The sequence below is a fragment of the Bufo gargarizans genome, chromosome 1 (assembly GCF_014858855.1).
Source record: "Bufo gargarizans isolate SCDJY-AF-19 chromosome 1, ASM1485885v1, whole genome shotgun sequence".
Taxonomy (NCBI): Eukaryota; Metazoa; Chordata; class Amphibia; order Anura; family Bufonidae; genus Bufo; species Bufo gargarizans.
The window spans coordinates 545,207,626-545,234,381 of NC_058080.1; the positions used below are offsets into that span (position 1 = coordinate 545,207,626).

A 26,756-nucleotide genomic window follows, 5' to 3' on the forward strand; every position below is an offset into this window, starting at 1 on the left:
CTTGTTATTCCGCCGAGATCCCGCTCCTGCACACTCATTCCTTTGGCCGGCGCATGCGCACTGCGATGCCCATTCCTTGTACGGCATCACAGTAATTAATGCGCATGCGCCGATGGACTGCCTCCTTTGTTGTGTTTTTGCCTCGTTAGCTGGCGCATGCGCAATAGTTACTGTGATGCCATACAAGGAATGGGCATCGCAGTGCGCATGTGCCGGCCAAAGGAATGAGTGCGCAGGCGCGGGATCTCGGCGGAATACCAAGTTGGTAGATAGGCGGTCAGAGGGAAAGGATGGGCGGGGGGAAGCAATGAAAAGGCTGAGCTAGCAGGGCACCTACGAGGGTAACGCTGCCCCTGGGCACTTGTGAGCCCTCATTTGCATATGTTATAGAGATCGTTTTTGATGGTTTTATAAGTCCAGGATTGATGCCAGAGGTAACGTTTTTATTAACTGTAAGCATGCTAGGGAGCTATGGGAAGGGTTAAAAAAGTGAAATGCTGATGACACTCCCTTAATACTTTCCCCTTTAACTGTTTAGGGCCCATTTCGCCTAGAACTATAGCAGTGTATTTTATTATTTCTCTAATGCATTTCCTAGGAAGCAGGAGCTATTAGGAGTTGAGGGGTTACACATGATGCACAGAGCCTAGCATCTGATCAGGTAAATGCTTCAAGTTTCCAAAGGACCTTGGAAAAATGGAGCTTGAATCTGATTGGATGTGACGTGCAATGTCTCTTTCTTCTGCACTCGTTTTAGTTTATTCTTGCCAGTGCTTTGTGGCCCTTTCGGAAGCAGACACGAGATCTAAACATTTAGCACATATAGCCTGGGTGTCAGTAAGTGAGCTTTATGACTTCCTTTAACCAAAGAAGTGTATGACAACGAAAACATTCATAAAAGTAATAACTGAACTGAAAAGAATGGCAAATTTCTGAGCGAGCGGTACATACTTAGGGTTAATGCCTGTTTTTATATGTCCCATGTGGTATTAGGTCTTGACACTTGGGTTCCGCACTGGCTTGATCATGTGAATGCTTTGCTGCATGTCTGTCTCCTCATCATTTCTGAAATCTGAATCCCCTCATAGGTTCCATCCTTTCACTTTTATTGTGGCGGCTGTCACATCTGGTTCTTGACTCCAGGGACAAGTGGTGCTAGCTACAGCATGTTGGTTTCAGGTTACCATACCACCTTTGGATTTGAACTCCTGGGTTTTATGCTTGGGCTCAGGATCTTGCATGTTATTTGATCTTAATTCCTGTATCCTATCAAATTCAAGCCCCCATTAGCCCTGTTTCTAGGGATCAGTGAGAGGCTATCTGGATCACTGATTCTGAGATATATCCTGGGTCCTACAATGCTCCCTATATGCTTTTGATGTTTGAGCCCCACTCTTGTCCCATAGAGCTCTTTTGGGATCCTGGGAAGCTTATTTAGGCTAGCTGGGGGCTTGAGTCTCATTGGCCGGCAGTAGATTGGGCCGTCTAAACTGCACTCTGCTGCTGGCATACAATGATTCTGTATGGAGGATGACATTAGCGATCGCTCCTCCCCATACTGTGGAGGAGATCGATGCATGTAATAGCAGTTGTCTCCTTCACTGACAAGCAGGCGCTTGCCAGGAATGATTCCTTCCCGTCAATCGTCTACTAAATTTGTTTAGTGTAAAGGGGCCTTAAGGCTGTGTTTGCGTCAGAGGCGCCATTGCAGAGTAAAAAATGTGTGATAAAATAGTGCAACCTGCTACACTTTTTATTTTTTTTTATTTTTTTGTCTGGTAAAATGTCGGGTCGCATGACAGAAACTGGTGGATCCCATTATATTCAGACATTATTCTTGTCCGTCGTGTGAGTGATCTGGTACTTCTGTCTGAAGCAAACATAAGTGCTGATGTGACCATGGCCTTTAGGTTTAAGCGTCCTGTAATGTTTTTGATTTGCCTTTAGGTCTTATGTGATTTGATAAATTTGCCACACAAGTTTGAGAAATGGAACAGGAATCCTACCATGAAGGAGAAAGGTAGAACTTCAAAATGTTTCCTTTTGGACAGTTTCCCTTCTATGTTGCTGAGATACGTAACCGTAGATATTTTTTTATTTTTTCCAGCTTTATTGTAAACCTGAGTCAAGAGCATCAGAAATCCCAGGTTACTCAGGGTAATGTGATATGATCTCATATGTTCTCACAATGTTTTCTCCTGAGAGAGTACAACGCGCCCTTCTTTGGCTGCAGGAGAAGGAGCGTTTTGGTATTCTTTCCAGCCTAGCACTAAACCTTACACCGCCTCTGCAACATTGATCAGCGGTTACTGCAGAAGGGCCGGATTTGCTTCTATATTACACCATGGTAGCGAGTGCCTCAGTTAGGCCTTATGAGATGTCAGTGAATCACTCCAAGGAGATGCTCTGCAAATTAATTTCCAATTTAGCCTGGAATATGGATGACACACGGACCAAACACAAATTCCTCATGAACATCTTCACAGATGTCATCTTATCCAGGTGACCTGTAATAAAGCAGAAGGTGATTTTTAAAGAGGTTTTCCTTAGAAAAGGCCATCAGTATCAAATCAGTGGAGGTCCAATTTTAGACACCCCCACTGATTAGCTGACTGGAGAGGCCACATCGCTCCACATTCCTTTGTTCCCCAGGCATAGCTCTGTACTGATGGTAGTGGTTGTGCCTGGTACTAAAAGTTCCTATTTATGGGGAGCGTGGCATGTGAGGAGACGCTGAAGCTCGCTCTCCTGAGCAAACATCCTGAAAATCCTCCTGCATCCATAAAATAGAGCTACATAAAGACCTCTAAAACAGCAATATACGGTACAGGAGAGCGGGCAGGCTAGCCACCCTTCTTCTGAAGCGGCAAAGTAAGGAGGAGAGGCAGTGCCGGTTCTAGGTGAAATGGGGCCCTGGGGCGAAAAACAATAAGGGGCCCTCCCCCCACATGCACATTTCTCCAGTCCAACTAATTCCAAAAAGAACCAGGGCCGCAGGGCGGGCTAGTACACTGGCACGGATGAGATGGTGCCTGGGATGGATTCGATCCAGTTTAATCAACCAACATACCAGACTGGGATGGATCCTGATCCAGTTTAATCAACCAACCTACCAGACTGGTAGGCTGGTTGATTAAACTGGATTGGGATCCATCCCAGGCACCAACTCATCCGTCTCAGTGTACTACTAGCCCACCCTGGTTCTGTTTGGACAGTTGGACTGGAGAAATTTGCATTTGGGGGGGATTTGGGAAACTGGGAATGGATGGATCCGATCCAGTTTAATTAACAATAAGTTTAACTAACCAACCTACCAAACAGTAACTGGTCTGTAGACTGTACGTAGTTGGAAGTGGAACTTGGCAGGCTGCCTGTCTTCGGTGGGCCGCGGGCCTTCCCTGGCAGAGTCAGACTGTGGGCTGTTGCTGGCTGCCAATGGCGCTTGCTCCTTCTTCAAGTTCTCTGCTCTGGGGGGGCGGAGCCTGTGGCAACGTCAGCCAGACGCAAGACGTGCCTGCCTGTGCCGTGCATGCCGCTCCAGTCGTCTCAAATCTCTTAAAGAAAAAGGCAGCGCAGCGCAGGTAGAGTGGCGGGGGAGCCCAGTCCAGACAGTTTAATTACATTACTCAGCACCGCTGCGCCACCACACTGTCCTGTCCGTCCCAGTCCCACACAGAAAATAATTATAGAATAGTAGTTGGGGGCCATTGCCCCCCTTGCCTCTATGGAAGCGCCGGCCCTGAGGAGAGGGAGGGGAAAGAGAGCTGGCCAGCGGCGTGCGCTAAGCAAGATGGCACAGGAGCGGGAGAGAAGGCTGCAGAAATCGCAGCTGGAGAAGTTTGCCAGACCGAATCCCACAAGCACCCTGGCAGTTCATGAGGAACAGCAGAGGGAAGAAACTGAGCGATGGGTGTACTCACTTTTTGGTATGTCTCCAGGCAACTCAGGCAGCATGGAGAGAGAGAGAAGGTAGTGGAAAGCCTACACAGGGAGCGACTGAACCCACAATAACTGATGTGTTTAAAGCAGTCACTAACTGCAGCAAAGCCCTTATTTCTCTTAATACACAAGTAGGGAGCTTGCGAGAAAGCATGTCTTTTATTAGGCATGATCTCAGAAAGGTCTCTGAGAGAATTAGGCTTGGTTCACACCTGAGCGTATTTGGTATGTGTGTTTTTGAGGCATATTTTGGGGTGTTTTTGTATTTAGGAAACGCTCGTAATACGTGCGTTTGTGTGATTGACAACAGAGGGGATCTGTGGAGGACAGTGTTTTTATGGGGATGTGTGCTATGACACATAGGGCCATGAGGGGGGCCAGCATAAGACACATATAGCATCTTATGCTGGCCCCCATCATGTGTCCTAAACTGTGCACGTAACTGGCTTTGCGTGTAAAGTATTTTACTACTGTCTGAAACAAGCTCTCTCCTATTGATAAAATGGCCAGCCTCTGTACTCACTTTCACTATGAATGCACTGCAGCGAGCGCCAGTGAGCTGGCCGGCTGGCGCATGACTGATGTCACTTAGTAACGCTCCAGCTTCCTGAATTAAGTGACGTCAGTCACGCGCCAGTCGGCCAGCTCGCTGCCGCTCGCTGCAGTGCATTCAAAGTGAGTACAGAGGCTGGCCATTTTATCAATAGGAGAGAGCTTGTTTCAGACAGTAGTGTAGTAGTACGTACGCGCGTTTTTAAATGAGCAAACAAGAAACGCCCATTGTCGCGCGTTCCCGCTGAAGTCTATGGGCAGGAACGCTAGACAATACGCCCCAAAGAAGCTCCTGTACTTCTTGGGGCGTAGGGCGTTTTACAGCGTGTTCGTACGCGTTGTGAAACGCTCAGGTGAGAACCATGCCCATAGGGAATCATTGGTTATTCCCTGTTGAGCGTTTTACAGCGCGTAGGAACGCGCTGTAAAACGCTCAGGTGTGAACCCAGCCTCAAAGACTTGGAAGACTGGGTCAGTTGCTTGGAGGACAGTGTCTCCTTTAAGAAAAGACTTAGGAAAAGTCGCCCATGATGTCTCTTATCTACTAAAGAAGGCGAGACTTCGCAGAAATAATTGGCGCCTTGTGGGTGTACCGGAAAAAGTGGAAGGCACAAATGCTGTAGTTTTCTTTGAGCAGTGGCTCCCTGTCTAAGGCTACTTTCACACCTGTGTTAGGTGCGGATCCGTCTGGTATCTGCACAGATGGATCCGCACCTATATGCAAATGCTTTAATCCGTTCAGAACGGATCCGTTTACATTTCATGATAATGAAAAAGGATCCGTTTTGACTTACACTGAAAGTCAATGGGAGGCGGATCTGTTTTCAATTGCACCATATTGTGTCAGTGAAAACTGATCCGTCCCCATTAACTTACATTGTGTGCCAGGACGGATCCGTTTGGCTCCGCATCGTCAGGCGGACATCAAAACGCTGTAAGCAGCGTTTTTGTGTCCGCCTCCAGAGCGGAGGCAAACTGATGCATTCTGAACGGAACCTTATCCATTCAGAATGCATTGGGGCTAAACTGATCCGTTTTGGACCGCTTGTGAGAGCCCTGAAACGCCAGTGTGAGAGTAGCCTAATATGTTTGCTATTTAAAGAGTTCAGAGTGCCCTTCCGCTCACCACCACCAGGGGTCCCTCCAAGACCTATCCTGATGAAGTTGCTGCATTTCAAGGACAGAGATGCGATCCTGAGGAAAGCAAGAGACCATGAAGATTTGCTAATAAATGGCAGAAAAGTGCTCATATTTCTGGATTTCTCTACAGAAGTACAGAAAAAAAATAGGTGAAATATGTGGAAGTGAAACGCCGCCTGAGGGAATGGCAGCTACCGTACTCAATGTTATAGCCTTCCAGGTTCAGAGTAGTGGCAGAAGGAAAGGTTCACATCTTTGATACAGCTAATGCAGCGGCGCAATGGCTGGAAGCTACAAATCTACCAACAAATCCGGAGACACCTTCGGGATGATGAGTATATGCAGGGGCTGTGACATCAGTTTGAAGGGTACCAGAGAAATATGGGACTCTGAGTTTCTATTATATTAGCTAAGGAGATGTTCTGAGGAAGGAAATGTAGCTTAAAGTATTGGTGTGTGTAATAGATTATTGCACTAAGTTAAGTAAAATAGGATGCATATCTGTGTAATATGCAAGAAAAGTCCGGTAGAATAGTATAAGGAGAGCAAGAATAGTTCAGGGGGAATTTTTTATTCTTGATCTCAGGTAGTATATACACTCACGTTGCCTATAGCCATTGGGTATATTTTGGTTTGTAGCCTAAATCCCCGTGTCACAGAGGGGAATGTGTTTATATAACTATGTTATGTTTGTAAGTTTTGGGGAACCGCACCATGACCGCAATACTGTCTCTCTTTGTACTACCTCACTAGAGGTAATTTAACAGTGGTGAAAGTTTGGTGGACTGGGGAGGGAGTCCGGGGAATGATATCTGTGGGATTTGATGATGGGGGTTAGGGTACTTTAACACTAGCGGTTTTCTTTCCCGGCATAGAGTTCCATCACAGGGGCTCTATACCGGAAAAGAACTGATCAGGCACATCCCCATGCATTCTGAATGGAGAGCAATCCGTTCAGGATGCATCAGGATCTCTTCAGTTCAGTCATTTTGACTGATCAGGACGGAGATAATACAGCAGCATGCTACGGTTTTATCTCCGGCGAAAAAAAACGGAAGACTTGCCTGAATGCCCCATAGGAATGTATTAGTGTCGGATCCGGCATTCAAAACGCATGACAAGCGGACAGACGGATCCGTTCTTGCAATGCATTTGTGAGACTGATCCGTATCCGGATGCTTCTCACAAATGCTTTCAGTCACATCCAGATCGGTGGATCCGGCGGGCAGTTCCGACGACGGAACTGCCCGCCATTTCGCACTGCCGCAAGTGTGAAAATAGCCTTTATGTGATAGCTTGGAATGTGAGGGGTCTAGGAGACTCACCCAAAAGATACGCAGTATTGAATTCCCTCAGACGTTTCCAACCAGCCATTATATGTTTATCAGAAACACATCTGACAATGGAATCCATAGCTTGCGTTGAATCCTGCATGGATAGGGCACGCGTACCCCCTCGGTGTACTCTAGTCATGCTAGAGGGGTCAGTGTACTTATACACAAGCAGGTCATGTTTCAGTGTATTAAGACAAACATAGACCCTAACGGTCGATATATATGCCTGCAATGCACGGTATTTCAATTAACACTTATAGTAGTGGTGATATATATTCCATCCCCATATACGGGAGAGGTACTGGCGTTTGTGGCTGCGTCTCCAGAGGTCCCACACTTATTGTTGGGGATTTTAATATGGTGCTTGATTACAACATAGAAAGACACCATGAGGGTGCTAATCCTGTGGAGATACGACTATCCAATATGGCAAAAGTATTTATGGAAGCAGCGCTTTGTGACATTTGGAGAATTCGTAACCATCAAGTTAGACAATTCTCCTGTCATTCCAGCTCTCATAATTCAGTTTCACGAATTGACCTAGTAGTAGGTAGTCAACAGATACTAAAGACTTGTGCAGACGGTGGAATATCTGCCCAGAAGTCTCTCGGACCACTTCACCATTAGGGTTGAATTCAGCTTAGGTTCTGCATCTAGAAGAGCTAAAGGTCTGTGGAGGCTAAATCCTTTCTGGCTGACTATATTGAGGGATGAGGTGGGAATACTGACAGAGATGCAAGGGTTCATGTCAATAAACATTGGGTCAGCATGGATGGGGGTAGTATGGGACTCATTCAAGGCTTTTGTTAGAGGGATGTTCATTAAACATATTCAAAGGCATAAATCTAAAAGTAGGGAATTAACACAAGAATTGCAGTCTAGAGTCACTGACACGGAGTGTAAATATGTAGAAAGTCCCACTGGTATGAATCTAACTGGGAAGAAGCACAGCAAATATATAGGGATCATCAGTTGGAGCTAGCGAACAGTAAAAGGCTTTTCTGGAAACAAAAATACTTTGAGGAGGCTTTATTGCCAGGTAAATCTACAGCCATCAATATTAGATGATTGTTCCTTAATTTGCAGATGCCTAGAGGAAAGACGGGAAACCGCGCAATTCGTTCGCTCGATGCTGCGAAGGCTTTCGACAGCGTCGAGTGGAAGTTCATATAGGGAGTAATGGAAGTTATGGGGTTTGGTTCTAAATTCATGTCCTGGGTACAATTATTATATGGAAGACCAAGAGCCCAAGTACGCATAAATGGGGTATTATCTGATACATTTACCTTAGAGAGAGGTACACGTCAGAGCTGTCTCCTGTCGCCGATGCTTTTCGCTTTGGCTGTGGAACCACTGGCACAGATAATACGTACTGATCCCAAAGTGACTGACTAGTATATGGAAGCACAGAAGAGAAAATTGCACTCTTTTGGACAAAATAGACCAGTCTATACCGCATGTAATGAAGCTTATTGCAGATTTGGGTGCTTACTCAGGTCTAACCATAAATTGGGAGAAACCAGTCTTGCTCCCTTTAGATTCTGTACCGATATCGCTCCAGGATAAGATGGCCCCTCTACAATTAGCCACAACGTTCAAATACTTAGGAATACAGGTGTCATATAGAACACAAGATTATATCGATTTAAACTTGACCCCATTACTTGATAGGAGTACTAAAAAGGTGACTAGCTGATGTAGGTTGCCACTATCAATTATTAGAAGAGCTAATTTAGTTCAAATGGTACTAATGCCACAATTTCTCTATGTATTGCATAACAGCCCAGTGTGGCTACCAATGCGACAATTCTATAAAATACAGGGCTTATTCAGATCCCTGATCTGGAATAAGCAGTCTCCAAGAATCCGCTTAGAAACCCTACAAAGAGACAAGGATGGTGGGGGACTGGCGATCCCCAACCCGTGGTTGTACTTTTTGGCGGCACAGGCTCAGCAGAGCAAAAAAACGGAATTAGTCTTACCGGTAATTCTGTTTCCATGAGATCATCACGACGGCATACAAGGAGATTGACCCCTGACCTCTGTAGGGGCAGGAACAGAGAAAGGTTAAATACCCTCCTCCCACCACCAACACCAGTGCTTCCAAAATCACACAGAGTAACCCGGTGGTGGCAAACAGTGAAAAAAGGTATTACTTCATACCTTCTAGAGACCCTCTAGGTCAAAAATTTTAAATCATAGGGAGGGAATAACGTGCCTTCGTGATGATCTCATGGAAACAGAATTACCGGTAAGACTAATTCCGGTTTTTCCATAGCATCATCACGACGGCATACAAGGAGATATAAAAAATATATCAGTTAAGGGGGGGCTACAGCCTGGAGGACTTTCCGCCCGAAGGACAGATCAGATGATCTGGAAAGATCCAGGCGATAGTGCTTTATAAAAGTATGGATGCTGGACCAAGTGGCAGCACGACAGATTTCCTCCAGAGAAGCCCCAGCTCTCTCTGCCTGAGAGGAAGACATGGCCCTAGTGGAATGGGCCCTAATGTTGACTGGACATGTAAGATTTTGTATTTGGTAACATAGACTAATGGTTTCTTTGAGCCATCTAGCTATAGAGGACTGGGAGGCTTTTTGGCCCTTAAATCTTCCTCCAAAAAGAACTAGTAAGTTGTCGGATTTTCTAAACTTTTCCGTCACAGCGATATAGTTTAGGACTGCCCGTCTAACGTCTAGAGAATGAAATGCAGATTCTTTGTCATCAGAGGGGTGTTGACAAAAAGAAGGTAGGGTAACTTCCTGGCTCCGATGAAAATTGGATACAACTTTAGGGAGAAAACCCGGGTCCAGTTGGAGAATAATTCTATCATCTAGAATACGGAGGTAGGGTTCCCTGATCGATAGAGCTTGCAACTCTCCTACTCTGCGGGCCGAAGTTATTGCAATTAGGAAGGCCGTCTTCAGGGACAATAATTTTATTGGACAGTCGGATATGGGCTCAAAGGGTGGTAGAGTAAGGCCTGTAAGAACGATGTTCAAATCCCAGGAAGGGACACGGCGGTGATCGTTGGGCGGAGCCTCGTCGCTCCCCTAATGAATCTTTTGATCCAACAATGGCTAGCTATATCTTGGTCAAAGAAACAACTTAGGGCTGAGATCTGGACCTTCAGGGTAGAGGGTCTAAGTCCCAGGTCTAGACCTTGCTGTAGGAAATCCAGAATTCTTTGGATGTTGGGTTTATGCAAATGTGGAGATTTGTCCCCACTCCAGGAACAGAAACGTTTCCAGATCTTAAGGTAGATTGCTGATGTTATATTCTTTCTGGAGGCTTTCAAAGTAGTAATAACTTTGTCTGACAGGCCCTGAAGTTTCAGGGTTTGGGACTCAGGATCCAAGCTGCCAATTTCAAAAACTGCGGGTTTGGGTGCAGAACCGGACCCTGCTGGAGTAGATTCCCCCCGCACAGGAAGGGGCCACGGATCCTGGAGGGAGTATTTCTGGAGAGATGAGAACCAACTTCTCTTTGGCCATAGGGGGGCGATCACAATTACCGTGGCCTTGTCCTGGTGAATTTTTTGTACCACCTTTTGGAATTAGAGAAAGTGGAGGGAAAGCATAGCACAGTTTCCAATGCCAACGGATGGCGAAGGCGTCTAAAGCATGAGGTCTGTCCCTGGGGTTTAGGGAACAGAATGTCTCCATCTTTGAGTTTGCCCTGGTGGCAAACAGGTCCACGTCGGGCATCCCCCACTTCCTTACCACTAGCCTGAATATTTCTGGACTGAGGGACCATTCTGTATGATCGATCCTGTGGCGGCTGAGAAAATCCGCTTCCTGATTTAGTATTCCTTTCAGATGAACTGCCGATATAGAGGCCAGCTTCTGCTCTGCCCATGCAAATATTTTTGTTGTCAGTGCTTGGAGGGTTGCTGACCGTGTTCCCCCTTGATGGGAAAGGTAGGCAATGGCCGTAGTGTTGTCTGATAGCACTTTTATGTGATGATGACACAGCATTTTCTCTGCTACCTTCAACGCTTCCCAGACTGCTCTCAGTTCCCTGAAATTTGATGACTGGGATCTGATTGAATTTGGCCAAGTGCCCTGGAATAGATGATCCCCCACCTTTGCGCCCCAGCCAGACAGACTTGCGTCTGTTACTACCTGTACTTGGGGAGTCTTCTGCCAGGAAGTTCCCGTGGTTTTTCCACCAATTTAGGGACTGCAGTATCCTAGTTGGTGGACTCACTTGATGATCTAGAGAGGATTGGCACCTGTTCCAGACACTCAGGATCCAGGACTGAAGGGGTCTGAAGTGTATTTGACACCAGGGGACTGCCGAATACAAGATGTTAGCAGACCTAGCATACTCATCGCCTCTCTGATAGAGCAAGATCTTATTTTCTGAAAGGATCTGATCTTTTGTTAAAGAACCGATATTTTGTCTCGAGGTAGGAATACCGCTTGCTTTCGGGAGTCCAGAATCATGCCTAAGAACCGAACTTCCCTTGAGGGGGTAAGGACGGACTTTTCTTTGTTCACGATCCACCTGAGATCGTCTAGGATGGAGAGAAAGTACCTCAGATTTGAATTGATTTGGCTGAAGTTTTCGCTGATCAGAAGGAAATCGTCCAAATAAGTAATAATCATAAGTCCCTTCCTCCGGACGAAGGCGACCATCTCTATCACTACCTTGGTAAATATCCTCGGGCCTGATGAAATCCCGAAGGGAAGGGATCTGAACTGGTAGTGATGGATGTTCCCTGATTGCAAACCGGAGAAAACTCTGTGAATTGGTGTTAATGGAATGTGGTAATAAGCGTCTCGCAGGTCTATTGTGCACATGAAGACGTCTTTGCTTAGCAGTGGGATTGTAGATGCTAGGGTTTCCATCCTGAATTTCTGATAACGAATAAACTTGTTTAATGGTTTCAGGTTTATGATAGTCCGAAATGTGCCTTCTTTTTTCCTGATTAGAAATAAAGTTGAATAGTAACCCCTGCCTCTTTCTGGAGGCGGAACTGGTGAGATTACATTCATCTGATGAAGTTTCTGGACTCCTTGCCAAAGGTTTGTTTGGAACCGTGTCAGTGAAAATTTGTTTGGGGGTCTTGAAGACCACTCTATTTGATAGCCTGCACCGACTACCTTGGAGATCCAGTGATTCTGAGAGATAGATTCCCATGTCCCCAGGAATTTTGAGAGTCTTCCCCCCCCACTCCGGCGTCATTGCTTATCGGAGGATTTTTGGTGGGAGGAGGATTGGCCTCTTCCTCTTCCCCCTTTTGGATAACTCCAACGCCCTGATTTCCCTTTTCTCCTGTAGCTTTTTTCTTGATTCGAGGAGGAGCGAAAAGGATACCGGCGTCTGAAGGGACGATCTTCCAGAAACCCCTTCTTTTTGTCCGCGGCCTTCTCTAGAATTTTTATCTAGGACCGGGCCAAACACATATTCTCCAGAAAAGGGTATAGAACAGAGCTTTAATTTAGATGTCTTGTCCCCCGACCAGCACTTCATCCAAAGGGCTCTTCTGGCTGCGTTGGAAAGTGCCGCATCTCTGGCGGAGAATCGGACTGACTCGGCTGAGGCATCCGCCAGGAAGGCCGTGGCGGATTTTAAGAGAGGGAGAGAATTGAGAATTTCCTCCCTAGATGTTTTATCTTTTATGAGTTTCTAATTCTCCCAACCAAAGATACATGGATCTGGCGACTGAGGTAGCCGCAATATTGGTTTTAATATTAAACATGGACGCCTCCCAGGATTTCCTGAAAAGACTGTCCGCTTTACGATCCATCGAATCCTTAAGTTGGGAGGCATCCTCAAATGGAAGGGATGTCTTTTTGTTCACTTTAGCGACTTGTACATCTATTTTGGGGATCTCATTGAAAATTTTAGACTCCTCAGGATCAAATACCAATCTATTTTTGAACGAAGCCGAGACTCCTAGTCGTCTTTCTGGGTCTGCCCACTCATCAAGGACCATATCTCATTAATGGGAAATACACAAGTTTTTTAAACTCTCAAACCCCCAAACATTTCTTCTTGTACAGAATGGGTACGTTGTACTTCCTCCACACCCATGGTAGACCTGACCGCCTTCATTAGGTCGGACATCTCTTCAGTAGAAAAGTAATATCTACGACCATTATCCACTGAGTCCGAATCAGAGACTCTTTTCCCCCTCCTCCCATGACCTGACTGAGTGGACACTCTCGTCCGCAATAACTTTTAGGTCAGAAGGGGACGGAGATCTAACCCGTATTCTCTTAGGTTGCGGAAAATCGGGGGGGGGGGGGGGAGGATTAGTGGACAGGTGGGCCAAAGATGAACAAATCTCTTCCTGAATCATAGATTTCAATTCCTCTTTTAGAGAGGGTGCTTCATCCCGTACAATATTTGATATACAATGCTTGCACAATTTTTTGGGATAGCTGTCAGGAAGTCTGCTACTACAGGAGATACATTTGAGGGATTTCCTGATCTTTTTCAGGGTTTCTTTAGATATAAAAAAAAAAAAAAAAGGAGAAGGCAGCTATAAGGGAATGGCCAACTAGAGAGAGTTTGGGGGGGACGTCATAATTATGCGCCCCAGGCGCCGGCACGCAACCCAGCTGCAGCCTCAGTAGGCCAGGAGGGAGTCTGCGCCAAGGGAACAGGACCCGGATTTACCGGGACGAGATAGAGCCCCGCTGGGTGCCGGCGATTTTTTTCAAGGTTATTTAAAAAAAGAAAAAAGATTCAAGTTTCCTCAGCTTCATCTCCCTGCATACAGGGAGACCTTTCTCTGCCCTGTCCTCTGTAGGGACAGGAAACACTGGTGTTGGTGGTGGGAGGAGGGTATTTACCTTTCTCTGTTCCTGCCCCTACAGAGGTCAGGGGTCAATCTCCTTGTATGCCGTCGTGATGATGCTATGGAAACATGGGGTACAATTGGCAGCTTGGGCTCAGTGGGTGCACTGATGTCTTACTTGATGGGAGGGAGGCCGTCTGGGTATATACTGGAACTTGCCTCAATTATTCGTCCCCCAGAATATGTCCCAAGCATAACTTTATTCTGTAAAGTATGGCATAAATTGAAAGATATCACAAAAATTTGGGGATGTAGTGCCCTTACACCTCTCTGGAACAATCCCAATCTCTCTGAAGAGAGATCAAGAGAGAGAGACAGGTATAATGTCAACATGGCATGGTGCGGGTAAGGGTAAGGGTAGGGGGGGGGGGGGGGGTTAAACAATTGTATATGTTTAGCCTTTGGTTATTGTTTCACCCAAATGAGGTACTTATTTGTTTACTTAAATGAATATATACCAGCAATATGTATGTATAAAATTGGAAACTTTAATAAAAATGACTTGATTCAACAAAAGTTCATTTTTATGATGTTTGCCACATAGGATAAAAATTGCGATCATTTTATTTTAAAGGGCTTGGCCAATTTCCAGTGTAATTAGTCAAAATGCCATATACAGTCACATGCTCCATAAATGCATGGATGACTGTATACTGTCCCCCAATGAAATAAACATCCTCTGCGCCCATGGGCTGAAAGATGGTGGGGACTACATACTCTGGCTTTTCATCAGTACCTTCTCTTTTGCTCAGGTGCTGAACAGCAAATGGACGCATCCACAGACACAGGCAACATATTTCTCTGTATCTGTGCATGCGCTGGATGTGTCCATTTGCTATTCAGCACCTGCACAGAACAGAAGGTCCCACCCACAGGCACGTTAGAGATAATGCACAGTGAAGCTTGAGCCTTACTGTCAGCTATCAATAGGGTAGTTTATACACATTCCAGTCACGTTATTATGACCACCAGCTAATATCGAGACTAGAGTAACCGCCATGTGTGGCACAGTCAGCAGCTAGACGGGCTGGGAGCTAATATCGAGACTAGACGGGCTGGGAGTGATTCAATAAGCTCCTGGTAGGTTGTCACAGGTATCTGGAGCCATGCCGAGTGCAATGCATCCCACAGCTGCTGGAGGGTGTGTGGGAGAGGATCCGGATCCATAGAGCGAACACGGCGATCGAGGTGGTCCCACAAATCCTCAGTTGGGTTCAGGTCTGTGGAGTACTTGGAAGTCTTGGTAATGCTCCACCATGACCAAGACTGCACAATAAGGGTCCATTCACACGTCCGTTGTTTCTTTCCTGATCTGTTCCGTTTTTTGCTGAACAGATCTGGACCAGATCTGGACCCATTCATTTTCAATGGGTCCTGAAAAAAAACGGACAGCACAATGTCTGATTTTTTTTCAGGACCCATTGAAAATGAATGGGTACAGATCTGGTCCAGATCTGTTCAGCAAAAAACTGAACAGATCAGGAAAGAAACAACGGACGTGTGAATGGACCCTTATGGCCGTGTGACATCGCATTGTTTTGCTGGTAGATCCCATACGCCCCACGGAAGACAATCAGCATGTATGGATGTACATGATCTGCAAGGATGGAATCATACACAAATTAGTGCCTTCCACAAGGCTGAGTGGACCCAGAGATTGCCACACAACATTCCCCAGACCATATCGCTGCCACCACCACCACTACTAATGGTTACAGGGTGTTTGTTCGACACACCAACGTCTATCCATCCACTGAAGCAGAAAACATGACTGATCTGAGAAGGCAACCCTTTGCCAATCAGCGGAGGTCCAATTCCGATACTGCTGCCAAAATTAAAGCCGTTTCTACCGATATAACTTTGTTAGCAAAGGTGCAGTGAGCATTTGTCTACTTTGGAGCCCCGTACGCAGTAGAGTTCGCTTATGGCTCATCACAGAACCGTGTGTATTTTGCGTTCTGCAAAATACGGATCCTTTTTTACAACTCTGATAAATCGTCCCTTTTACCCATGACAGCAACAAGGGATATATGTGCAGACAGCCTATCGCACCTTATATACCCACCACGCCAGCTCATGACCCATGACTTCCTTCATGAGTGATGCGCTACCGACATTGAAAGTAGGAAGTGGTCATAATAATGTGACTCGACTTTGTACAACAGTAAAGGTCAGGGTTACACGGTGACATGGTACTTGTGACTTTTTTGTTACGATTGTCAATGGTGCGACATGCTGCGAAAGGACAGTCGTAAAAACATCCAAGTTGGATTTTTGTGTGAGCGTCACAGTGTGACACCAGTGACTATCATTAAAAAAATGTCGCAATCTAGTACTTTTTGCCGTGTGACTTATTGTTGTGCAACACACATCTCCATATAGCCCTAGCCTAGTGATGGCGAACCTTTTAGAGACCGAGTGCCTAAACTGCAACCCAAAACCTAATTATTTATCACAAAGTGCCAACACAGCAATTTACCCTGAATACTACAGTCCAGTATAGTATATCTTCCATGTACTTTATCATTTCACTATAATAGCCTGCCTACATTCAGTGCGCCGCCTGTGCTGTTCATAGTGCGCCCTGCACTGACGAATGGCAGGAAATGTCTAAGGCATATTGGTACACCATAGACTTTTTCCAGGGTGCGGGTGCCCAGAGAGGGCTCTGAGTGCCACCTCTGGCACCCGTGCCATAGAGTCGCCATCACTGCCCTAGCCTAAGAGCAAATTTTATAATCAAATCGATGGCATTGAGGCAGAGCGGCTGTCTAGACCTGCACCAAATTTATCACAGTGGCTCGAGCTTAATGATAAATTTGGTGCAGGGACAGACACTTTTGTCTAACATCAGATCAATTATTGGTTGGCTTAGTTTGAGACAGAATTGTGGTGCAAAATGTTGCATATTGGGCCACATTCCCTTGTCAGTCTATGCACAAATAATTTATTTAAACCCAGATGAACCACATTTTGGTGCAATTTACAGTAAAATATAGGTGCACTCACATTAGTAAACGTGGCCAATCGTTTTAAAAATGATAACTATGCAAAATTATTTTTTTTTAAATGTAGGAAATTTCAAACATTTGCACCAGTCTGGAACTGGAGGACAGTCTCTACAGATCTATGACGCATTGCACTCACTGGGGGTCATTTATCAAACTGGTGTAAAGTAGAACTGGTTTAGTTGCCCATAGCAACCAATTAGATTCCACCTTTCATTTTTCAAAGGAGCTGTCAAAAATGAAAGGTGGATTCTGATTGGTTGCTATGAGCAACTAAACCAGTTCTACGTTGTACCAGTTTGATAAATGGCCCCCATAGTTTATTTGCTGGAAAAGCCTGCCATAAATGTGAGATATGATGACTGCTTAGCCTCACACATTAATTATGGCATATTTTAAGTAGTGTAAGTAAAGCAACTTCAGATTTCATTTTCAATCCGAGCAGGAAAAGAATATTTTCTTCCCTTTGCTGTTTTTTCTAGACATGTGTTTTCACGGGGGAAAAAAACAAAAAAAAAAAAAACAAACAAACAGTCTTTATCTGCTCAGTTTTACAACAGAATGTAAATCTCTAAATGAGATAAGTACAAATAAATGTAAAAATAAAAAAATAACAACATTCCGGGTAAGTAGTAATGGCATAAGCTCTGAAATAAATCCAGTCCCAGGAAAGAAATCTCAGTCTTGCTCCTGAGGTTTCTCTCTGTTCAGAGGTAGATGCCAGTCTCTAGGAGGGCGCTTTCTCATGGCCCACACGGGGTTGTTATTCTGCCCCTCCTTTTGCCTTGCTTTCTCGCTCTGTATCAGTGCTTCCTGGAGAGGAGAAAAATGGAAACTTTTGATTAAAGTACTGTTGGTATGGAAAAAAAAAATAATAAATACACAGACGTATATATGTAACAGTGCTCTCAGACATTTAACAGCTGTTCCCGACAGCTCAACCATGAACGTTATCAGGGAAAAGATAGGTCATCAATATCAGATCTGCGGGGGTCCAACACCTGGGACCCCGCCGATCAGATGTTAGAAGAGGCCAGACCTCTTCCTAGGCCAGTGACATCACAGTTAGGCTTATTGCACACGATCCGCAATACACGGGCACCGTTCTGTGTGCATTCCACATCACGGATGCGGACCCATTCACTTCAAAGGGTCCACAAATCCAGGGATGCGGAATGGTGCGGAACAGAACCTTACGGAAGCACTACGGAGTCCTTCCATGGGGTTTCATCTCATACTTCCATTCCGCAAAAAGATAGAACATGTCCTATCTTTTTGCGGAACGGCCGGCTCACACACCCATTAAAACGAATGGGTCCATGATCTGCTGCGGCTGCACGGCCATGGGGCGCGCATGTTCATTTGCAGGAGGCCCTATCGGTCATGTGGCCTAGTTGCAGCTCAGAGCCATTCAATTCAATGCGGCTAAGCTGCAATACCAAGTACTGCCACTATACGATGCACAGTGCTGTGCTTGGAAAGCTGCTGGGAGCCCCGATGAGAGCAGGGCCCCCCTGAAAGAGCTGGGACTTGGACCCTCACCGATGTGATAATGATCTAGTCTGAGGATTGGTCATCATTACCTTTTCCAGGATAACCCCTTTAACATTAGTGTTGTATAATTAATTTGAGAAGGGTTGAACTTGGTGGACGTTTGTCTTTATTCAACCTATGTGACATGAAGGTTTGCTTAGGCTGAAAGTTATAATAAAATAGGAGGATCAATGACTATTAATCTCCTAGGATCAGACATAGGATGTTTGTCTCCCCAAACAGCAAATGTAAGGGGACTTTGTGCCAGGCCCCACTGACATTAGATTGCCCAGCTAAAATCAGGGGCATCAGCTGACGAGATATTCTGTCCGTTGACACAATCTGTCATTTCCATCATCTTCCAGTACTAAATACACAAGTAGAGACTGCACTCCTCCATATGGTGGTGTCCTGCAGAATCTTTGCCTGACTTTATAGAAACTGGTTATTTGGACACTTCTGACCATAATACCAACTTCCTTCCCGAGAAAAGACATAGGCGAAAGATCTGTAACGGTTGTGTATCAATTATATTGAAGCTGATGCCCTTTCCCCTAACTTACACCTAAATGGCCTCTTCAATATGAGATACAAACACATAAGAACATTACTGGTGCGGCCTCTGATCTAGGACCACCGCTGGTGTAAGGCATTAGCACTTCTTTCTAATGTCCAGGCAGGGTCACCGATTGGCCACCTGAGGTGATGTGTAGAGAGCGCCTCACACTTCTGGTCCAACAGGAAGCGGAGCAGCTCAGACTTGGAGAGCCGGGAGGGCGGATTCACACATTTTTCGGCACTTTAGCATTTTTTTTTGTCTTTTGCATAAGCGATTTTGTTGCAAAAACACCAGCTCCAGCTCTTACATGAGAGTCTAGGGGAAATATGAAATGCAGGATAAGCTTCTTTAGCTACTACTATTTTTTTATTTTTATTTGGGGGTGTCTTTTGTGCCTATGGCCTTTAGTTTTTTTTTTATTACAGCATGTTAAAGCTATGGGGTTTTTAGGTGCCTTTCCATCTCCTTCTCTATAGGGGAAAACAACAGAAAAAAGCCACAAAAATTGCTAACAGTGTTTAATGGTATTTTTCTTTTGTGGTAAAAAAAAAAAATGCCAAGACAAAATAGTGTGATTTTGGTGCAGACAGCTGTGCTAAAATTGTCAAAAATCCGCCAGCGGTCGCATCCTTTCTGCCTTTCTATTAATTTCAACGGGAGTCAGTGCTGAGGACTGCGGAGCGGCCATAGCTATAAGCCACCGTTCTGCGATCCTCAGGACTGCCTCTCATTTAGGCCTCATGCACACAACCGTTGTTTTGGTCCGCATCATTTGTGAATTGGATGCAAACCGATTCACTTCAATGGGGCCGCAAAAGATGCGGACAGCACTCCGTGTGCTGTCCGCATCTGTTGCTCCGTTCCGTGGTCCGCAAAAAAAAAATAATAACCTACCCTATTCTTGTCAGTTTAGCGGACAAAAATAGGCAGTTATATTAATGGCTGTCCGCGCCGTTCCGCAAATTGCGGAACGCACACAGATGCATCCGTGTTTTGCGGACCGCAAAACACACAATGGTCGTGTGCATGAGGCCTTAGATGTATGGAAGGTAGAAGGGACGTGGAAGGTCCACGCCAAAATTCCACTGTGAACATCCCCTTACAGTTTTTGTGGCAGATTTGAGTAATGGAGACAAAAGAGAGAAGAATCAGTCCTTCCTCTATACAGTTCTTCACTAGCTTCTCTTTAGGCTTCATGCACACGACCGTTGTGTGCATCCGTGTCCGTTGTACGTGATTTTCTGCGGACCCATTGACTTTCAATGGGTCCATTGAAAACTTGGAAAATGCGCCGTTTGTCATCCGCGTCTGTAATCCGTGTTTCCTGTCAGTCAAAAAAATAGGACCTGTCCTATTTTTTTTTTTTTACTGACAACGGTTCGCGGACCCATTCAAGTCAATGGGTCCGTGAAAAAACACGGAGGCACACAAGATTCTCATCCGCGTCCGTGATCCGTGTCTGTTTTTTTCCTATCATTTTCAAGGCAAACTTGACTTAGATTTTTTTTTTTTCACTTTTCTGGTCTGGTGATCCTCCAAAAATCAAGGAAGACACACGGAAGAAAAAAAACAGACAAGGTTCACGGAACCCCGTTTTTGCGGACCGTGAAAAAATACTGTCGTGTGCATGAGGCCTTAGGCCTTATACACACATCAGTGTTTTGGTCAGTGATTTTCATCAGTGAATGAGAGCCAAAACCAGGATTGGAGGCTCCACAGACATTAGGTATAAGGGAAAGATCTGCACCTGTTCTGTGGTTAGAGACGCACCTGGTTTTGGCTCAGTCACTGATGGAAATCACTGACCAAACATTGATGTGTGAATAAGGCCTCATGCACACGACTGTTGTTTTATTCCGTGTCCGTTGTTCCGTTTGTTGTGATTTTCTCCGGACCCATTGACTTTCAATGGGTCAGTTGAAAACTCGGCTAATGCACCGTTTGTCATCCGCGTCCGTGGTTCCAGTCCATCAAAAAAATAGAACCTGTCCTATTTTTTTCACGGAAAACGGTTTGCAGACCCAAAACATGGAGGCACACAAGATTGTGATCCGCGTCCGTTTTTTTCCTATCATTTGCATGGCAAACTTGACTTAGATTTCTTTCCTTCATGTCTGGTGATCCTCCAAAAATAAAGGAAGACACACGGAAACGGATCATGGAACAACGGAACCCCATTTTGCGGAACGGAACACAACAACGGTCGTTTGCATGAGGCCTAAGGCATTACTTTGGCCTAAAAAAAGCTGACACAAAAATTGCATGAGTGATTCCAGCCATAGACAGGAAAGGAAGCTTTCTTTTCTTCTGGCATCCAATCCTGTTTTGTTTTTTTGGGAAAAAATAAAACTACAAACTACTGTATGGACAGCTGAGCTATAAGGCCAAGTGAAAATCAAGACCCATTTTCCATAAAAGTTAAGGTTATAGCCAAACGGGTGGGTTGTTAGCCACAGAATTTGCATGCGTTACATGTGGTTTTGCAAAATGTGAAATCCGCGGTGAAAATCCAAAGCATAAATTGACGTGCAGCAAATTTTAAATCCACACTCAGGACTTCCTGCGTCAACATCTTGTTTGAGGTGGGGCACGTGACCACTGCTGCCAATCACTGGCCGAATGAGCCCTGGCTTAGGGTATGTTCGCACAGCCATTTTTTAAGTGTATTTTGGAGTGTAAAATGCTTGTATTACAGACCAAAGTACATAGCAAATACGTTGGCAAACAAATATGCTGATAAATATGACAAAAAAAAGCACCTAGATTTCAGAATTCTCCATATATATTCAGCCTAAAAAGGATGCTGTGTGAACTTACCCTCAATTCACAGCATGTACATTTATGCAGCAGGTTTCCAGCTGGTGTTTACAATGCACAGAGTGAAATACAGAAAATCGGCATATAACTCGTGTAAAGTTTGCTAAATAAACATGACCCAAGTAGATATGAAAAATTGTTTAGCCATAATCGAAAAACAGCGTGCCACTTTGTCACTGTACAGATTTCAGAAAAGGTCACCTTGGCTGCTTGACTCTTCCTCTTTTCCCATTCCTTACAGGCCACGTAGTCTGCCTTCCACTGCTGGCAGGCTGGTTTTCCGCCATGAGTGTAGTAGTAGTGGAAACGGTTCTTAAAGCTCTTGCAGTACTTCCATTCATCCCAATAGTCATCACAGTCTCGGGGAGGCTGAGAAGAAGAAAGTAAGAGAAAACGGATGAAAACGATGGTTTATTTTTACTACTATCCCTCTTACTCCATTTAGGCTACTTTCACACTTGCGTTTGGTGCGGATCCGTCATGGATCTGCACAAACGCTTCCGTTCAGATAATACAACCGCATGCATCCGTTCAGAACAGATCCATTTGTATTATCTGTAACATAGCCAAAACTGATCTGTCTTCAACACCATTGAAAGTCAATAGAGGACAGATCCGTTTTCTATTGTGCCAAATTGTGTCTGAAAACGGATCCGTCCTGGCACACAATGTAAGTCAACGGGGACGGATCCGTTTTCAACATTGTGTGCCAGGACGGATCAGTTTGCCTCCGTATTGTCAGGCGGACACCAAAATGATGCAAGCAGCGTTTTGGCGTCCGCCCTCCAAAGCGGAATGGAGACGGAACGGAGGCAAACTGATGCATTCTGAGCGGATCCTTTTCCATTCACAATGCATTAGAGCAAAACTGATCCGTTTTGGACCGCTTGTGAGAGCCCTGAACAGATCTCACAAATGGAAACAAAAACGCCAGTGTGAAAGTAGCCTTAGTCCTATATGCCAGCCAGGTCCACAGTGAGCTCCAGGCATGGCTCTTACCTGGCAGCAGGGAGGTGGCAATGTAGTGTCAGTGGTAGTTGCTTGCTCTTCCTTTTTAGTAGAACAAGCAATGACCTGTGGTCCTGTACTTTTTAAATGCAGGAAAAACAACTATCTGCTGGAAAATAAGGGTACGTTAACATCTGAGTTTCTAAATCCAGGAGGCGCCTGTTCCAGTATAAATGCTGGCTGGGCAAAAACTGCTGCAGGCAGCATCATTTCTCCATCCGAAACTCAGCATTTATGCCAGAAAGTGGCCGGATCCCATTATAGTCAATGGGATTAGGGTTGCCACCCGTCCGGGATTCACCCGGACAGTCCGGGTTTGTAATCCTGTGCCCGGGTACAAGCCTTTCTTAGACCCGGGCACAGGATTATTCATTCAAACTGCAGTGTGGTCCGACCGAGACTCCGATCGCATATTTAAGCTGTCACTCCGGGTGATCAGCTGAGCGCAGCGCTCCCGAGCCTCCCCCCTCCCTCCTCCTCCCTCCTCCTCCCTCCTCCCTCCTCCTCCTCCATCCTCCAGTGATGCCAGGCAGCGCTGTGTGTTCACTCACTGTTCAGGCTCCTCCTCTGCCTCCCAGTCCCTCCCTCCCTCTCTCTCTGATAAGGAACAGGAAGTGATGACATCAGAGAGAGAGGCAGAGGGAGCTCCGTGGGAGAAATCATTCTACTTCTCCTCTCCAGCCCAGCTCCAGCAGCCTGCCCATGTAGTGGCCAGCCAAGTGCCCACTGTGCCCTACATGCAGACAACCTGACCAAGACAGTCCTAACTCCTGAGTCCTGACACCTGTCCTAGTCTGTCACTCACTTCTAAAAAGGTATACATAGAAACTGTTACATACAATTACACAATTCAAATGTTTTATGTCCCCCCACTAAACTCTTTTTTTTGCCTTCTTATAATCCCTATACTGCGATATATGAATACATAATGTTATTAGTCATTTTGGTTTAGTAGATAATGAATAAAACAGACTTTTATAATATGTAAATTACCTGTCTACCAGCAGGTAGGGCGGTTACTTGCTGGTAGCAGCCGCATGCTCTTTTCATAATGACGCCCCCTCCTCATGTCGATTGACAGGGCCAGCGAACGCGATCGTTCTCTGGCTGGCCCTGTCTGGTATCAAGATCTCGCGCCTGCGCCGTAACGGTCTTCAGTTGGTGCAGGTGCACTGAGAGGAGGACACTCGCTCGGCCGCTCCATCCTCAGTGCGCCTGCGCCGGGTGTAGATGTGACGTCATCGGCGCAGGCGCATTGAGGATGGAGCGGCCGATCGAGTGTCCTCCTCTCAGTGCGCCTGCACCAACTGAAGACCGTTACGGCGCAGGCGCGAGATCTTGATACCAGACAGGGCCAGCCAGAGAACGATCGCGTTCGCTGGCCCTGTCAATCGACATGAGGAGGGGGCGTCATTATGAAAAGAGCATGCGGCTGCTACCAGCAAGTAACCGCCCTACCTGCTGGTAGACAGGTAATTTACATATTATAAAAGTCTGTTTTATTCATTATCTACTAAACCAAAATGACTAATAACATTATGTATTCATATATCGCAGTATAGGGATTATAAGAAGCCAAAAAAAAGAGTTTAGTGGGGGGACAGAAGCCCTTTAAACAGGTTTCTGAATCTGTCAATCATCAGAAAAAACGTTATGTTATGTAGCTGACTGAGGTTAGTGATGTGCTAATACTACATAACAGTATGTTTTATAACTCCCTGCCGCTGCCGCCGTTCTCTTAAAATAAAGACTTATAATATGCTAATGAGCCTATAGGTGCTATGAGGGCGTTCCTGCAGCACCTAGAGGCTCAGTCTATTCACCCTTTGTCAGTGGCACGCCCATGTCCAGTTGATTGACGTCCAAGTTCTCCTCTTCGTCCCGTAAATCCCGCGCCTGCAGCGAATACTAAAAGGGACAGCGCAGGCATGGGATCAGGGGCGTAACGATTGCGGTGCGACAGCGACCAGGGGTGGAGACGGGACATGGTTGGAGGCGGGACATGGGCGTGGCTGGAGGCGGGGCCTGGAAGGGGGCCCTCCCTCCCTTCTGTTCGGGTTTGGCTTGAAGAAAAGGTGGCAACCCTAAATGGGATCCAGTGGTGAATGTTAGAGTCCGGCAATTCCGAATGTGGTAGGCTGTTCCCTGCAGGATCCGTGCGCTTTCCACTGACTGAGAATAGCCATTCTATTGAAGCGGGTGAAAAAAAAATTAAGAACGCACCCAAAAGATATCAGAATTTTGCGGATCTGTGGTTTTTGGACTGAAACACAGGCACGGTTGTGTGCTTGGGGTCTAAAGGAGTGGCAGGCAGTGCAGAGATTGTCTGGCAAATTATAAACTGGGCTAACATCAGGAAAGTTGCTTAGAAAAAAAATTTAATCAACCCCCTGTAGCTCCAGCATCACCAAAATGTTGGCCCCTGCCGATCTCTAACTCCCCACAGTGATGACGTGCCCATGACCGCTGCAGCCAGTCACTGGCCTCAGCAGTCTTGCGGAGGAGACCACCGGAGCTGCAGGGGATTTTCCTGTTATACAATATTGATGGCCTATCCTCAGGATGGGCAGGGGCAGACTACCAACAATCAGCTCAGGGCTCAGTGGTCAGCACTATGCATGGAGTTTGTATGGGTTTCCTCCAGGTATTGCCACTTTCCACCCTGACAGGCAGTGTAGTGTGACCTCACTGGGGACAGCAAGGGCCGAGAACGTGTGAGCAAAATGCATCCATCTCGTTGTGGGCACTGCCACGGATTGTCACAAGGCAGGACACATAGCCTTAGCATGTCACGTGTCCTTCAGCACATACAAGTTACACAGCAGAGACCACACTCACCCTCCAGGCGTCAGCCATGGCACATACTGCAGGAGGAAAGGACCTTTCATGATGTCATGATCATGTGATCAGTCACATGTCTGGGAGGAGTCAGGCTCTGTGCCGCCCCCTTCTTATCGCTTGCAGAAGGTCATTTGCTTGCTACATGAATGAAAAGGAACGGAGACATTTCTGCAACAAATCTTCGATGTGTATACAGATTTCAGGGTTGTCTGACAGTGGCTTAACCCTTAGGATACCGGAGGTTTTCATTTTTCTTCCCTATTTTCCGTGAGCCATAACTGTTTTATATTTCCGGTCACATAGCTGTCTGAGGGCTTATTTTTTGCGGGACAAGTTGTACTTTCTAATGCCACCGTTAATTATGGCATAAAATGTAGTGGAAAGCGGGAAAAAAATTCCAAATGGGGTGGAATTTGAGAAAAAACATAATCCCACCACCGTTTTACGGGGTTTGTTCCCACAGCGTTTTGTTTATGGCAAAACTGACCCATGCCCTTCATTCTCTGGGTCAGTGCGATGACAACGATACCCCATATGTATAGGTTTTTTACGTGTAAATAGGGTAAAAATTAATTTAAACTTTGAGGGTTTTTTTTACATCACCATATTCTGACCCCCGATTACTTTTTTATACTTATGTCTAATGAGCTGTTTAGGGGCTCATTTTTTGCGGGACAATTCATAGTTTTTATTGATACCATTTTTGGAGTGTGCATGACTTTTGGATCACATTTTATTTCATTTTTTCTGGTTAAGAGAAGCAATGAAAAAATGGCAAATCGGCCATTTTGACCCTTTTTTCTGTTACGCCATTTGCCGTATTGGATTATTTTTTTAGATTTTAATATTATGGGTGTTTTCGGTCGGGGTGATACCCAGGATATTTATTTTATTGTTATTTTTTTTTTTTATTATATGGAAAGGGGGATTTAAACTTTTCATATATTTTTTTTATCATCATTTTAAGGCTCATAAATTATTTTATAAATTATGTTTTTTATTTTGATCTTTTAGCGATTAAAAAAATGACAATTTCTTAGCATTTTGCTCATTTCTTATGTCGGCCTGCCATCTAGTGGCCAAAATAAGAATTGTAGCATTAATGCTCTGAATTTCTTCATAGAGATTCGAAGCATTCAGTGCACGTACTGAAGTCCCGATTGGCCGCACGGGGCTTCAGTAATAAACACGAAAGCGTGAGCTTCTGGGTT

General features: G+C 45.5%; 1 protein-coding gene across 1 annotated transcript; it reads right to left on the minus strand.

Moving 5' to 3' along the window:
• Positions 1 to 17,303: 17,303 nt before the first annotated feature.
• C1H22orf39 (chromosome 1 C22orf39 homolog) lies at positions 17,304 to 25,603 on the minus strand. Its single transcript, XM_044275558.1, has 3 exons — positions 25,543 to 25,603; positions 21,898 to 22,065; positions 17,304 to 17,600 (listed from the first exon to the last, which is right to left on the minus strand). Exons 1-3 carry the CDS (start codon positions 25,558 to 25,560, stop codon positions 17,466 to 17,468), a joined length of 321 nt encoding a protein of 106 aa, XP_044131493.1. The 5' UTR covers positions 25,561 to 25,603; the 3' UTR covers positions 17,304 to 17,465.
• Positions 25,604 to 26,756: the final 1,153 nt, after the last annotated feature.